This window comes from Erythrolamprus reginae, chromosome 2 (genome assembly GCF_031021105.1).
Source record: "Erythrolamprus reginae isolate rEryReg1 chromosome 2, rEryReg1.hap1, whole genome shotgun sequence".
Classification (NCBI taxonomy): Eukaryota; Metazoa; Chordata; class Lepidosauria; order Squamata; family Dipsadidae; genus Erythrolamprus; species Erythrolamprus reginae.
Window position 1 is genome coordinate 345670847 of NC_091951.1, and position 12488 is coordinate 345683334.

The window sequence follows — 12488 nt, forward strand, 5'->3', positions numbered from 1 at the left end:
AATGACATTAAAAATAATGATTTTAGAAGAGCTACCGATAATTAAAAGATGTATGGGAATATGTTATCAGTCTGTTAAATATAAGATGAATTGGGATTAGAATCGCTCAGGGAAAGGTCAAGAGGGAGAAAGAGGGAGTAGAAAAGGAAGATAATGCACTTGGGGAAAAGGAATCCTCAATCTGAGTATTGCATTGGCAGTTTTGTGTTAGCAAAAACTTCAGAAGAGAAGGATTTAGGGGTAGCGATTCCTGACAGTCTCAAAATGGGTGAGCAGTGTGGTCGGGCGGTAGGAAAAGCAAGTAGGATGCTTGGCTGCATAGCTAGAGGTATAACAAGCAGGAAGAGGGAGATTGTGATCCCCTTATATAGAGTGCTGGTGAGACCACATTTGGAATACTGTGTTCAGTTCAGGAGACCCCACCTACAAAAAGATATTGACAAAATGGAACAGGTCCAAAGACCGGCTACAAGAATGGTGGAAGGTCTTAAGCATAAAACGTATCAGGAAAGACTTCATGAACTCAATCTGTATAGTCTGGAGGACAGAAGGAAAAGGGGGGACATGATCGAAACATTTAAATATGTTAAAGGGTTAAATAAGGTTCAGGAGGGAAGTGTTTTTAATAGGAAAGTGAACACTAGAACAAGGGGACACAATCTGAAGTTAGTTGGGGGAAATATCAAAAGCAACGTGAGAAAATATTATTTTACTGAATGAGTAGTAGATCCTTGGAACAAACTTCCAGCAGACGTGGTTGCTAAATCCACAGTCACTTAATTGAAACATGCCTGGGATAAACATATATCCATTGTAAGATAAAATACAGGAAATAGTATAAGGGCAGACTAGATGGACCATGAGGTCTTTTTCTGCCGTCAGTCTTCTATGTTTCTATGTTTCTAAGGGAGAAGAGAAGGGGAGGAGGGAAGTAGGAAGTGGGAGAGAGGGAGGAAGAGTAAGTTCCATTTGCCGACTTCTGGTTGTTAGTACTTCTGGCACCCAGAGTGGGACACAGGAGGAAAAATAGTAAGAATAAAAAGAAAGAAAGGAAGGAAGTATTCCTTCCTGTATTTTGCAAATTATGTTTCCGTTGAAGCCTAAAATTGCATATCTTTTTTTTTTGTAGCTACACCATATGGCTCTTTTTTTAAAAAAATCTATCTTTTCAGCCTCTTTTTCACAAGTATTTTTTTTTGCCCAACCATAAATCCTTTCACTCCACCCCTGTGCATTTGTTGTCCTTTTCTAAAATGAAGAAATTTTGCGTTTGTCTCCGGTAAATTTAACCCTGTTATTATTGTCCCTTCTGTTCTCTCTTGGTGGATTTCAGTATTCCAAGGCATTTGCTGTCCCTCCCAAATTGTGTGCCATCTACAGACTGTTTTCCTCCACCTTCTCATTCACTCCATTAATCAAAAAGATTAAAAAGTTCAGGATCCAGAACTGAGCCGTGTGGCCCTACAGCAGACCCTGAGTACAATAATTAACACAGCTATCTAGCACTTAATTGCCATGCCATGCAGACTCACAAGTGTTGCTGCCAAGCCAACATCTGCCTATGCGTTAAATATGATGCCTAATTTTGCTCTACCTATAACAAAATAACATAGTAGGAAGGGACCTTGGAGGTCTTGTAGTCCAACCCACAGCTCAAGCAGTAGACTCTAAATCAGTGATGGCAAACCTTTCTTGCCTTGGGTGCCGAAAGCGTGCGCCCATGCAAGCGTGCCCACATCCATAATTCAATGCCCCTGTTCCCCACCCCTATGCATGCGTGTGTGAAACCCCCCCCCCCAAGTGATGGGCTGCCAAAAATTTACTGCCACACTATGAATTAAATAATACAGTGGTATCTCTACTTAAGAACTTAATTCGTTCCGTGACCAGGTTCTTAAGTAGAAACGTTCTTAAGTAGAAGCAATTTTCCCATAGGAATCAATGTAAAAGCAAATAATGCGTGCAAACCCATTAGGAAAGAAATAAAAGCTTGGAATTTGGGTGGAAGGAGGAGGAGGAGGAAGAAGAGGAGGACAGTTGCTGCCGAAGGAAGAAGGTGAGGGGAGGGGAATCAAAAAAATCTAAAACTTTAAGGCTTTAAAAAAAAAGAGGGACGCGGCGAGGAGGAACACACGCCTCCCATAAACCTGGCGTGAGGCTGCCTCCCATACACTGCGCCAGAGAGAGAAACCCAGGCAGGCGAGAGGGGGGAACCTCCCGCTCCTTTGACCAAAAGGCAGCGGCTGCTGCTACCTGCTTCCTCTTCCTTCCCATGCTGAAGGGCTCCCCGTTTCTCTTGTAGCTGGCGCCTTTCCTTCACTGTGGTGACTCCTCGGTTTGGCTGAAGCTGAGTTGATTCAGCCAGGGTGAAGCACTCCCTTTTGCCTTTCCACGCCCAGACGCTCCAGGAGGCAACCTTGCACCGGGTGTATGGGAGGCAGTGCGAGGAATTAAAGGGGAAATGGCAGGAAAATGGTTGGGCCCTCGTGCCACTCTCAAATTGCCTGGGAAATTTTTCCGGGCTCGGGTTCTTAAGTAGAAAATGGTTCTTAAGAAGAGGTGAAAAAATCTTGAACACCTAGTTCTTATCTAGAAAAGTTCTTAAGTAGAGGCATTCTTAAGTAGAGGCACCACTGTATATTTTGGGTGTTCAGTAATAGTAAATAGATAGGGAAATTGTATCTCTTTGAGGCGAGGAGAGGCCACGCACCCTAACCCTAACCCTTGATGTGAGTGATGTCAAGTTGGCCACCTTTAAGCCATCTTTAAGTCACCCACAGTAACATAATCGTCAAGCCACTCCCACCTGGTCACATGGCCAGCAAGCCACACACACACACAAAAAGCCACGTTCACAGTGTGGTAGTAAAAATTTTGCAGCCTTTCACTGTTCTGTTCCAACAGGAATTGCACCAGGCTGGCATCTGGAATATATTGATATTGAAGATTCTCTTGTGGACAAGATTTTCCGTTTCCAATGTGACCGCTGGCTTGCAAAAGATGAAGATGACGGGCAGATTATACGGGAACTGGCTTGTGCCAATAATGACATTTTGGAATTGAAAGAACGAACCTGTAAGTTGAAGAAAAACCAAATGCACAGATATAGTATAGTTGTAACTGTGAGAGGGATCTTGGAGTCCTAGTGGACAATCACTTAAATATGAGCCAGCAGTGTGCAACAGCTACCCAAAAAAGCCAACACATTTCTGGGCTGCATTAACAGAGGGATAGAATCAAGATCACCTGAAGTGTTAATACCACTTTATAAGGCCTTGGTAAGGCCACACTTTGAATACTGCATTCAGTTTTGGTCCCCACAATGCAAAAAGGAGGTTGGGACTCTAAAAACAGTGAAGAGAAGAGCAACAATGATGATATGGGGACTAGAGGCTAAAACATACAAAGAAAGGTTGCAGGAACTTGTTATGTCTAGTTTAATGAAAAGAAGGACCAGGGGAGACATGATAGCAGTGTTCCAGTATCTAAGGGGCTGCTACAAAGAAGAAGGAGTCAACCTATTCTCCAAAGCAGCTGAGGATAGAACAAGAAGCAATGGGTGGAAGCTGAACAAGGAGAGAAGCAACCTAGGACTAAGGAGAAAATTCCTGATAGAACAATTAATCAGTGGAACAACTTGTCTCCAGAACTTGTGAATGCTCCAATACTGGAAGTTTTTCAGAAGAGATTGGAAAACCATTACTCTGAAATGATATCAGGTTTCTTGCCTAAGCAGGAGGTTGGACTAGAAGACCTCCAAGGTCCCTTTCAACTCTGTTCTAATCCAACCTCCTGCTTAGGCAGAAAACCCTATTTAAAACTTCTGGAGGCAAGCTGTTCCACGGATTAATTGTTCTCACTGTCAGGAAATTTGTCCTTACTTCTAAGTTGCTTCTCTCCTTGATTAGTTTCCACCCATTGCGTCTTGTTCTACCCTCAGCTGCTTGGGAGAATAACTTGACTCCCTCTTCTGGTGACCTCACCTACAAAAAGATATTGATAAAATTGAACGGGTCCAAAGACGGGCTACAAGAATGGTGGAAGGTCTTAAGCATAAAACTTATCAGGGAAGAACTCAATCTGTATAGTCTGGAGGAGAGAAGGGAAAGGGGGGACATGATTGAAACATTTAAATACATTAAAGGGTTAAATAAGGTTCAGGAGGGAAGTGTTTTTAATAGGAAAGTGAACACAAGAACAAGGGGGCACAATCTGAGATTAGTTGCAAGAAAGATCAAAAGCAACGTGAGAAAATATTATTTTACTAAAAGAGTAGCAGATCCTTGGAACAAACCTCCAGCAGACATGGTTGATAAATCCACAGTAACTGAATTTAAACATGCCTGGGATAAACATAGATCCATCCTAAGTAAAATACAGGAAATAGTATAAGGGCAGACTAGATGGACCATGAGGTCTTTTTCTGCCGTCAATCTTCTATGTTTCTTTGTGGCAATCCTTGAGATATCTGCTATCATGTCAGCCCTAGTCCTTCTTTTCATTAAACTAAACAGACCTCATGTTTGACATACCCAATTCTCTTCTTGAAAAACCTCAAGATGCTCTTGAACTATGAACTATGGAATGGGAAATGGGAAACTAGGACGTTTAGCCCTAACTTGGTGCTTTTTCTGAAATTTCAAGCTTATGAGATCCTCACCATTACCAGCAATAAGGAGGATTCAGAGACCAAGGAAAACGTCTCCCTTATTTTTGAAGGCAAGAAGGGGCGTTCCAAGGAGTTTCTTCTGGAGAATTCCTCCAGAAAGAGAAGATTTTTAAGGTATGTTATTATAATGCCATCATGATAATGACCTGAACTCTTCGTTCATTATAAAATTGGATGATTATAATCAGCAAACTTTGGGTTGATTAAAAGATTGCGCTTAATGAATGCATTGTTCAGCACACTTCTATTACTCACTTTAAAAATAAGCACTGTATTTATAAATACATATCGTTATAAGATTTGTTTTCATTATTGGCCACACTTAGGGAACGCTTTTCCGAAACAAATTGTATCTTATTTCTCTAATCTGCAAATAAATACATTTCTTTCTTTTTTTCCTTTAAAAGAATTAGATGTTTATATCCGCCACATGATATATGTTAATTCGTTGATTGAAGCGTTCCTCATAAGCGTTTAGAGGACCGACATTATCTCAGTAGCCTGTGCATTGAGAAAACGTTGGCTCGCTTGTGAACACAATTATATTTATGCCTTTTAATAAGAAATAAGTCAGGAAAGCTTTCAGACAAATTGAAAATACAGTTTTCATCTATAAATTAATATTATATGTGCATCAGTCCTTCCTTGAAACATTCTAGAGATGATTTAAAGATATAAGGTATATAAATCTGTGCCGAACAGTTTGTAAGCTCTTTATATTTAGAGAGAGAGGCCTAGAGGCAAAAAGGAACTGTGACGTTCCTTCAATATACTAGGGTGATCCGACAGAAAAAACATATATAGCCCCTCCCTGGTACAGAGCTGAAGGGATCAGATCCTGTGGCCTAGAGGTTAAGCTACAGGATCAAATCCCAGTAAGGGTGTGGTGAGCTGATAGGAAAGTGAACACAAGAACAAGGGGACACAATCTGGAGTTAGTTGGGGGAAAGATCAAAAGCAACATGAGAAAATATTATTTTACTGAAAGAGTAGTAGATCCTTGGAACAAACTTCCTGCAGACGTGGTTGATAAATCCACAGTAACTGAATTTAAACATGCCTGGGATAAACATATATCCATTGTAAGATAAAATACAGGAAATAGTATAAGGGCAGACTAGATGGACCATGAGATCTTTTTCTGCCATCAGTCTTCTATGTTTCTATGTTTCTGATGAGGCCAGAACAAGGCCGAAATAGTGCTATCCTAGTCTCCCTTAATTTTAAAAATTCAGCAAAAACATGTGATACATGTCATGTTTTTGCTGAATTTGAAAATTAAGGGAGACTACGATAGAAATTAACCTCTGGGCTACAGTATCCAATCCCTTCAGCTCTGTACCAGGGAAGACTTACATGTTTTTTTTGTGTCGAATCACCCTGGTATATTGAAGGAGCATCACAGCTTCCTTTTTGCCTCTCGGCCCAACCCAGGGCCATTTCCAAGGCAGTTAATTTATTCATAGCCAACAAACTATATTCTGTATGTGTCACATGTTTTTGCTGAATATGAAAATTAAGGGAGACTAGGATAGATCTATTTTCTCCCTAAAAGAGACTGAAAATTCAGCTGTGTCTTATACTCTGAATGTAGCTTTTTTCGGAGCTTTTTCCCCCCAGCCCTAACTAGGTGCTAATGATCTTCCCAGTTCTTATTTTGCAGATTCTTTCATTGTTACTCTCTGCCAAGAATGTTTTCCAAGCCCTAAGTCTTTGCAGAGTTTTTTTTTTTCATTGCTCTAACTTGCTCCAAATAAGTTTCTTTCCAGCCCTAACCAGGTGCTAACAAAGTTCCCAGCTCTTACCGGCTTGCAAGGTCTTTCCTTGTTACTCTTTGTGAAGAATGTTTTCCAAGCCCCAAGTCTTTGCATTTTTTTTCCAATTGGTCTACTTTCTCAGAAATTTTCTTTACAGCTCTAACCAGGTTCTAACAATGTTCCCAGCTCTTACTGAATTGCAAGCTCTCTCATTGTTACTCTCTCCAAATAAGGTTTTTTAAAAGCCCTAACCAGGGCTCAAACTGACCAGACTAAGGACGCTAGCCAGATGAATATTTGGTAAGCAGATACTTTTCCCTTCAGATCGTGCAGAATGCAGCTGCGAGAGCAATCATGGGCTTCCCTAAATATGCCCATATCACACCAACACTCCGCAGTCTGCATTGGTTGCCGATCAGTTTCCGGTCACAATTCAAAGTGTTGGTTATGACCTATAAAGCCCTTCATGGCACCTGGCCAGATTATCTCAGGGACCGCCTTCTGCCGCACGAATCCCAGTGACCGGTTAGGTCCCACAGAGTGGGTCTTCTCCGGGTCCCGTCAACTAAACAATGTTGGTTGGCGGGGCCCAGGGGAAGAGCCTTCTCTGTGGCAGCCCCGACCCTCTGGAACCAACTCCCCCCAGAGATTAGAATAGCCCCCACCCTCCTTGCCTTTCGTAAGCTCCTCAAAACCCACCTCTGCCGTCAGGCATGGGGGAATTAAGATGATCTTTCCCCCTAGGCTTCTACAATTTATGCATGGTATGTTTGTATGTATGATTGGTTTTATAACAAGGGTTTTTAGCTGTTGTAGTATTGGATTTTTACATTCTGTTTTTTGTCACTGTTGTTAGCCGCCCCGAGTCCACGGAGAGGGGCGGCATACAAATCCAATAAATAAATGAATAAATGAATAAATGAATACATGAATACATGAATGCATGAATGCATGAATGCATGAATGCATGAATGCATGAATGCATGAATGCATGAATGCATGAATGCATGAATGAATGAATGAATGAATGAATGAATGAATAAATAATAAATAAATAAATAAATAAATAAATAAATAAATAAATAGATAAATAGATAAATAAATAAATAAATAAATAGATAAATTTTCCTCCCCCAAAACTAGGGTGTGTTTTATATTCCGGTGCGTTTTATACTCCGAAAAATATGGTATATGTCTGTTAACATTAGATGTTGGTCTGCTCATTAACAATTGAAGCTTTATGTTTGGGGGGGGGGGGGCAATCCGCAGAGGAGCATCAGATGTGTTCCAGTTTTCTTCCAAAAACGTGGATGATATCGCCGCCATCTGTGTTGGTCACTGTCCAAAAGATGGGAAGAGACTGAGGGCGAAACCGGACGTATATTGGCACGTTCAGGAAATCATCATTACAGAGATGGAACTTGGCAACAAGTAAGTGCCTCTTCATGAAAAGATGCAAGAACGACGCAGACAGTCAGCCATGGTTTGTAATGTTGGTTTGTGGCACTCAAAGGTTTGTGGTCTTAGCTGCTACCCTGGGAATAGATCGACTTACACCGATTCTCTTAGTGACCATGCAAACTTGCAACGGCACTGGCAAAAGTGACTTATGACCATTTTTCACCTGTAAGACCGTTGCAGCCTCCCCTTGGTCAAAATTTGGCCACTTGGCAATGGACTCACATTTGGGAGGGTTGGCAGCATCCCAGGGACATGTGATCCAGTGGTGCAGAGGACGTGTTCCTGTTACCTTCTGCTACTGGTGTGCATCGCACAATCTCAGAGGGACGATTTTGCTTCCATGCACACTCAGATAGCCCAAAACCACCAAACATTACCCAAAAAAATTGTAAAGTCCTTGGCAAGCTAGCCATGGCGAGTTAGCTGTAGCAAGTTGGCTGTGACAAGTTAGCCGTGGTGAGTTAGCCCTGGTGACTTGGCTGTGGTGAGTTAGCCGTGAGTCAGGCTGTGGCAAATTGTCATAGAGCCCTCCCTGAGCATGTTTAAGTGTGGCTGGGTTCGGATACAAAAAGGGTTACTGTATAAAAATACTGTACAAAAAGCCAGGCAATCAAAACAGCATGGAAACCAGGTGGATTTGGAAAGAAGAGCATGTCCAGTTTACCATTAAAGTCAGAGTAAATCTCCCCATCCAAGTTACTTCTCACAACCAACCTCAAACCCTAATTAATGCTAAATAGCACATTATAATCAATATTTGGTTCCTACCAGTACAGGCCATGCTGTAATTCCGGTAGGAAAAATAGAGCTGTGCACATAGCTGTGAGCCGCCCCGAGTCTACGGAGAGGGGCGGCATACAAATCAAGTAAATAATAAATAATAATAATAATAGCTCTGTGTCCCCAGCACTCGGGTGCATGCGCCTAAGTGAGAGCTTGCTTCTGCACGCACACAGGAAGCAAAATTTCAAATATGGCAAGATTTTGGCACTTTTTTCCTTCTGTGCATGCACAGAAGCAAAAAACCCGCCAAAACGTCGCTCTCGCGCACCTCCCCTCACAAGATTTCACTCCCTTCATATGTGCAGAAGCAAAATCTTTCTCAAATGCACACCGGCGCAAGCCAGGGTCGCAGAGCTCTGCAGGAAGCCCACCGGTAGCGGCCGTAAGTGGAATCTGCCCACGATCATAATATATTATATCTATTTTCCAACAGACATCACATGCTAGGACTTTTTTTTTTGCAGAATAATTCAAAAGAATGGGGTCAATTCTTAATAATAATAATAATAATAATAATAATAATAATAATAATAATGGTGATGGTGATGATGATAATGATGATGATGATGATGATGATGATGATGATGATAATAATAATAATAATAATAATAATAATAATAATAATAATAATAATATAGTGGAACACTCAAAAAGGAGACAGAGGGACTAATACTGGTGGCACAAGAACAGGCCATTAGAACAAATGCTGTCAAAGCCAGAACTGAAAAATCAACAGACGATCCAAAGTGCAGACTCTGTAAAGAAACAGAGGAAACAATCGATCAAATACTCAGCTGCTGCAAAAAGATCTCACAGACTGACTACAAGCATAGACATGATGCTGTGGCCCAGATGATCTACTGGAACTTGTGCCGGAACCACCATCTACCAGTGGCAAAGAACTGGTGGGATCATAAGCCTGAAAAAGTGGTCGAAAATGAGCAAGCAAAACTACTGTGGGACTTCCGACTTCAGACTGACCGAATTCTGAAGCATAACACACCAGAAAAAGAAAGTATGGATCATCGACATTGCAATCCCAGGAGACAGCAGAATTGAGGAGAAGCAGCTAGAGAAATTAGTGAAATACGAAGATCTAAAAATCGAGCTGCAATGACTCTGGCATAAGCCAGTGAAAGTGGTCCCAGTAGTACTTGGCACGCTGGGCACAGTGCCAAAGGATCTCAGCGGACATTTGAAAACCATCGGAATTGACAAAATCTCCATCTGTCAATTGCAAAAGGCCGTTTTACTGGGATCGGCAAACATAATTCGCCGCTACATCACACAGTCCTAGGTGCTTGGGAAGCGCCCCACTGGTGATGAAATACGAAATCCAGCATAGTGATCTCGTTTGCTGTGTTGTATTGACATAATAATAATAATAATAATAATAATAATAATAATAATAATAATAATAATATAGAATAGAATAGAGTAGAATAGAATAGAATTTTTATTGGCCAAGTGTGATTGGACACACAAGGAATTTGTCTTGGTGCATATGCTCTCAGCGTACATAAAATAAAATATACATTTGTCAAGAATCATGTGGTATAACACAATGATTGTCATAGGGGTCAAATAAGCAATGAAGAAGCAATATTAATAAAAATCTTAGGATATAAGCAACAAGTTCCAGTCATACTGTCAACATGGGAGGAAATGGGTGAAAGGAATGATGAGAAAAACTAGTAGAATAGAAGTGCAGATTTAGTAGAAAGACTGACAGTGTTGAGGGAATTATTTGTTTAGTAGAGTGATGGCGTTTGGAAAAAAACTGTTCTTGTGTCTAGTTGTCTTGGTGTGCAGTGCTCTGTAGCGACGTTTTGAGGGTAGGAGTTGAAACAATTTGTGTCCAGGATGTGAGGGGTCAGTAAATATTTTCCCCACCTTCTTTTTGACTCGTGCAGTATACAGGTCCTCAATGGAAGGCAGGTTGGCAGCAATTGTTTTTTCTGCAGTTCTGATTCTCCTCTGAAGTCTGTGTCGGTCCTGTTGGGTTGCAGCATAATAATAATAATAATAATAATAATAATAATAATAATAATAATAATAATAATAAGATTTGTATGCCGCCCCTCTCCGCAGACTCACAGACTTTATACCTTGTTATGTTAATACAAACTATAATTCTATACTTCTTTGACAAATATAATAAATAAAATAAAATAAAATAAAAAGGGGGAAAGAAAAGTTGCAGTCATTAAGGAGAGGACTTGTAGAGGGAAAGATTTTTGAAGCCAATTAAGTAGCTTTTCTGGGCCTAAAAATGATATGGAATTTTGCCACCAGAAGGAATTTAAACAAAAGAGTAACAAGCATTCAATCAAAAGGGATTTAGCAAAGCTGGCACGATACTTGTCAGAGAAAGTCAGATTTTACTTGCCAGAGAAAAACAAGCATTCTGCGGCAAATGTTTTAAATTTGGGGGACGGGAGGGGTAACACATGAATCTTTTCTTTGTTTCTATGTTTTCACATTTGGGCTTCTTGCTTTCTTCTTCCGACAGGTACTTCTTCAAATGTAACGCAAAAATTCCACTCCGCGCCAAGAGAGGAGACTACAAGGCTTTTGAGTGCACCAAAGTGATTGAAAGTTTCGCCAGCAAAGCTCGGAGTTTGGTGCCTGTCAGATACGAAGTGATTGTCGTGACAGGCTCCCAAAAAGGATCCGGCACAGATGCCAACGTCCACATTACCATATTTGGAGCGAACGGGGATTCGGGCAAGCGGCGTTTAAAGCAGAAATTCCGCAATCTCTTTGAACAAGGCAGCACCGACCGGTTTTACCTGGAAATTCTCGAACTCGGAGAGTTGAAGAAAGTTCGGATTGAGCACGACAGCAGCCGACTGTCGCCTGGTTGGTTGGTGGAACGAGTGGAGATCACAAACTCCGCTACGGGCATAACTACCAACTTTCCTTGTGGGAAGTGGTTGGATAAGAATAAAGGGGACCAGTTAACATGGAGGGAATTGTTCCCCAGAAGTTAACGGCAACTTTAGAACAGAATAGAGCTGAAAAGGACCTTGGAGGTCTTCTAGTCCAGCCCCCTTTTTATAGAAACCTCCAGTGAAGAAGCACCCACAACATCTGAAGGCAAACTGCTCCACTGGTTAATTGCCCTCAACATTGGGAGGTTTCTCTTTAGTTCTAGGTTGCTGTTAGTACTATGTGTTATAGTTGGCTCGCATCTGGCTCCTTTGATCACTGACTTTGAGGAAAATGAACCGGGTCCAACTGGGTATCACAGGCCAGAGGAATTGGAAAGTGAGAGTGAGGGAGCGGTAGGGCCTGGGGAACCTCCAGAGACTGCAGAGCCCCCAGCTGTAATAATGGAGGAGTCAGATGAGGAGGGGGATATAGTGGACTCAATATTAGACGTAGGGTAAGAAGAAGGCTAGGGAGAGAAGAATATCTCAGGCAACGTAGATCTAGGCATTGAATACAGTGGTACCTCTACCTAAGAATGCCTCTACTTACGAACTTTTCTAGATAAGAACCTGTTCTGTCGAGCTCTCTGGCAGAATCCTCCCAAAAATTCAGATACAAATTTCAGACGCACACACGTTTGAAAATTCAAAACAATGTTCTTTATAATGAAAATTCACTTAAACTAAGCCTTCTTTTTTTATAGCAAAGAGCACTCGTCTCCAAACAGACTGGTAATTGATACAAGTCCCTTATCAGTTCTGAGATACTTAGCTTGCAGCTGTGAAGCAATTCACAGTCCTTCTTCTTTCACAAAGTGAAAACCCTTTGCTCTGCTTTACTTTCAAAGCGGGGGAAAAGCAACACACCAAGGTCGAAGTCAGCAA

At 41.4% G+C, this 12488-nt stretch overlaps 1 protein-coding gene across 1 annotated transcript in view; it reads left to right on the forward strand.

The window, feature by feature from the left end:
* Positions 1–11663, forward strand: part of LOC139159060 (lipoxygenase homology domain-containing protein 1-like) — a 152881-nt gene extending 141218 nt beyond the window's left edge. Inside the window, exons 28-31 of the mRNA XM_070736423.1 lie at positions 2905–3075; positions 4645–4783; positions 7696–7857; positions 11183–11663. Of these exons, the coding sequence (XP_070592524.1) occupies positions 2905–3075; positions 4645–4783; positions 7696–7857; positions 11183–11663 (953 nt within the window). The remainder of the gene's footprint in view (positions 1–2904; positions 3076–4644; positions 4784–7695; positions 7858–11182) is intronic.
* The last annotated feature ends 825 nt before the right edge of the window (positions 11664–12488 follow it).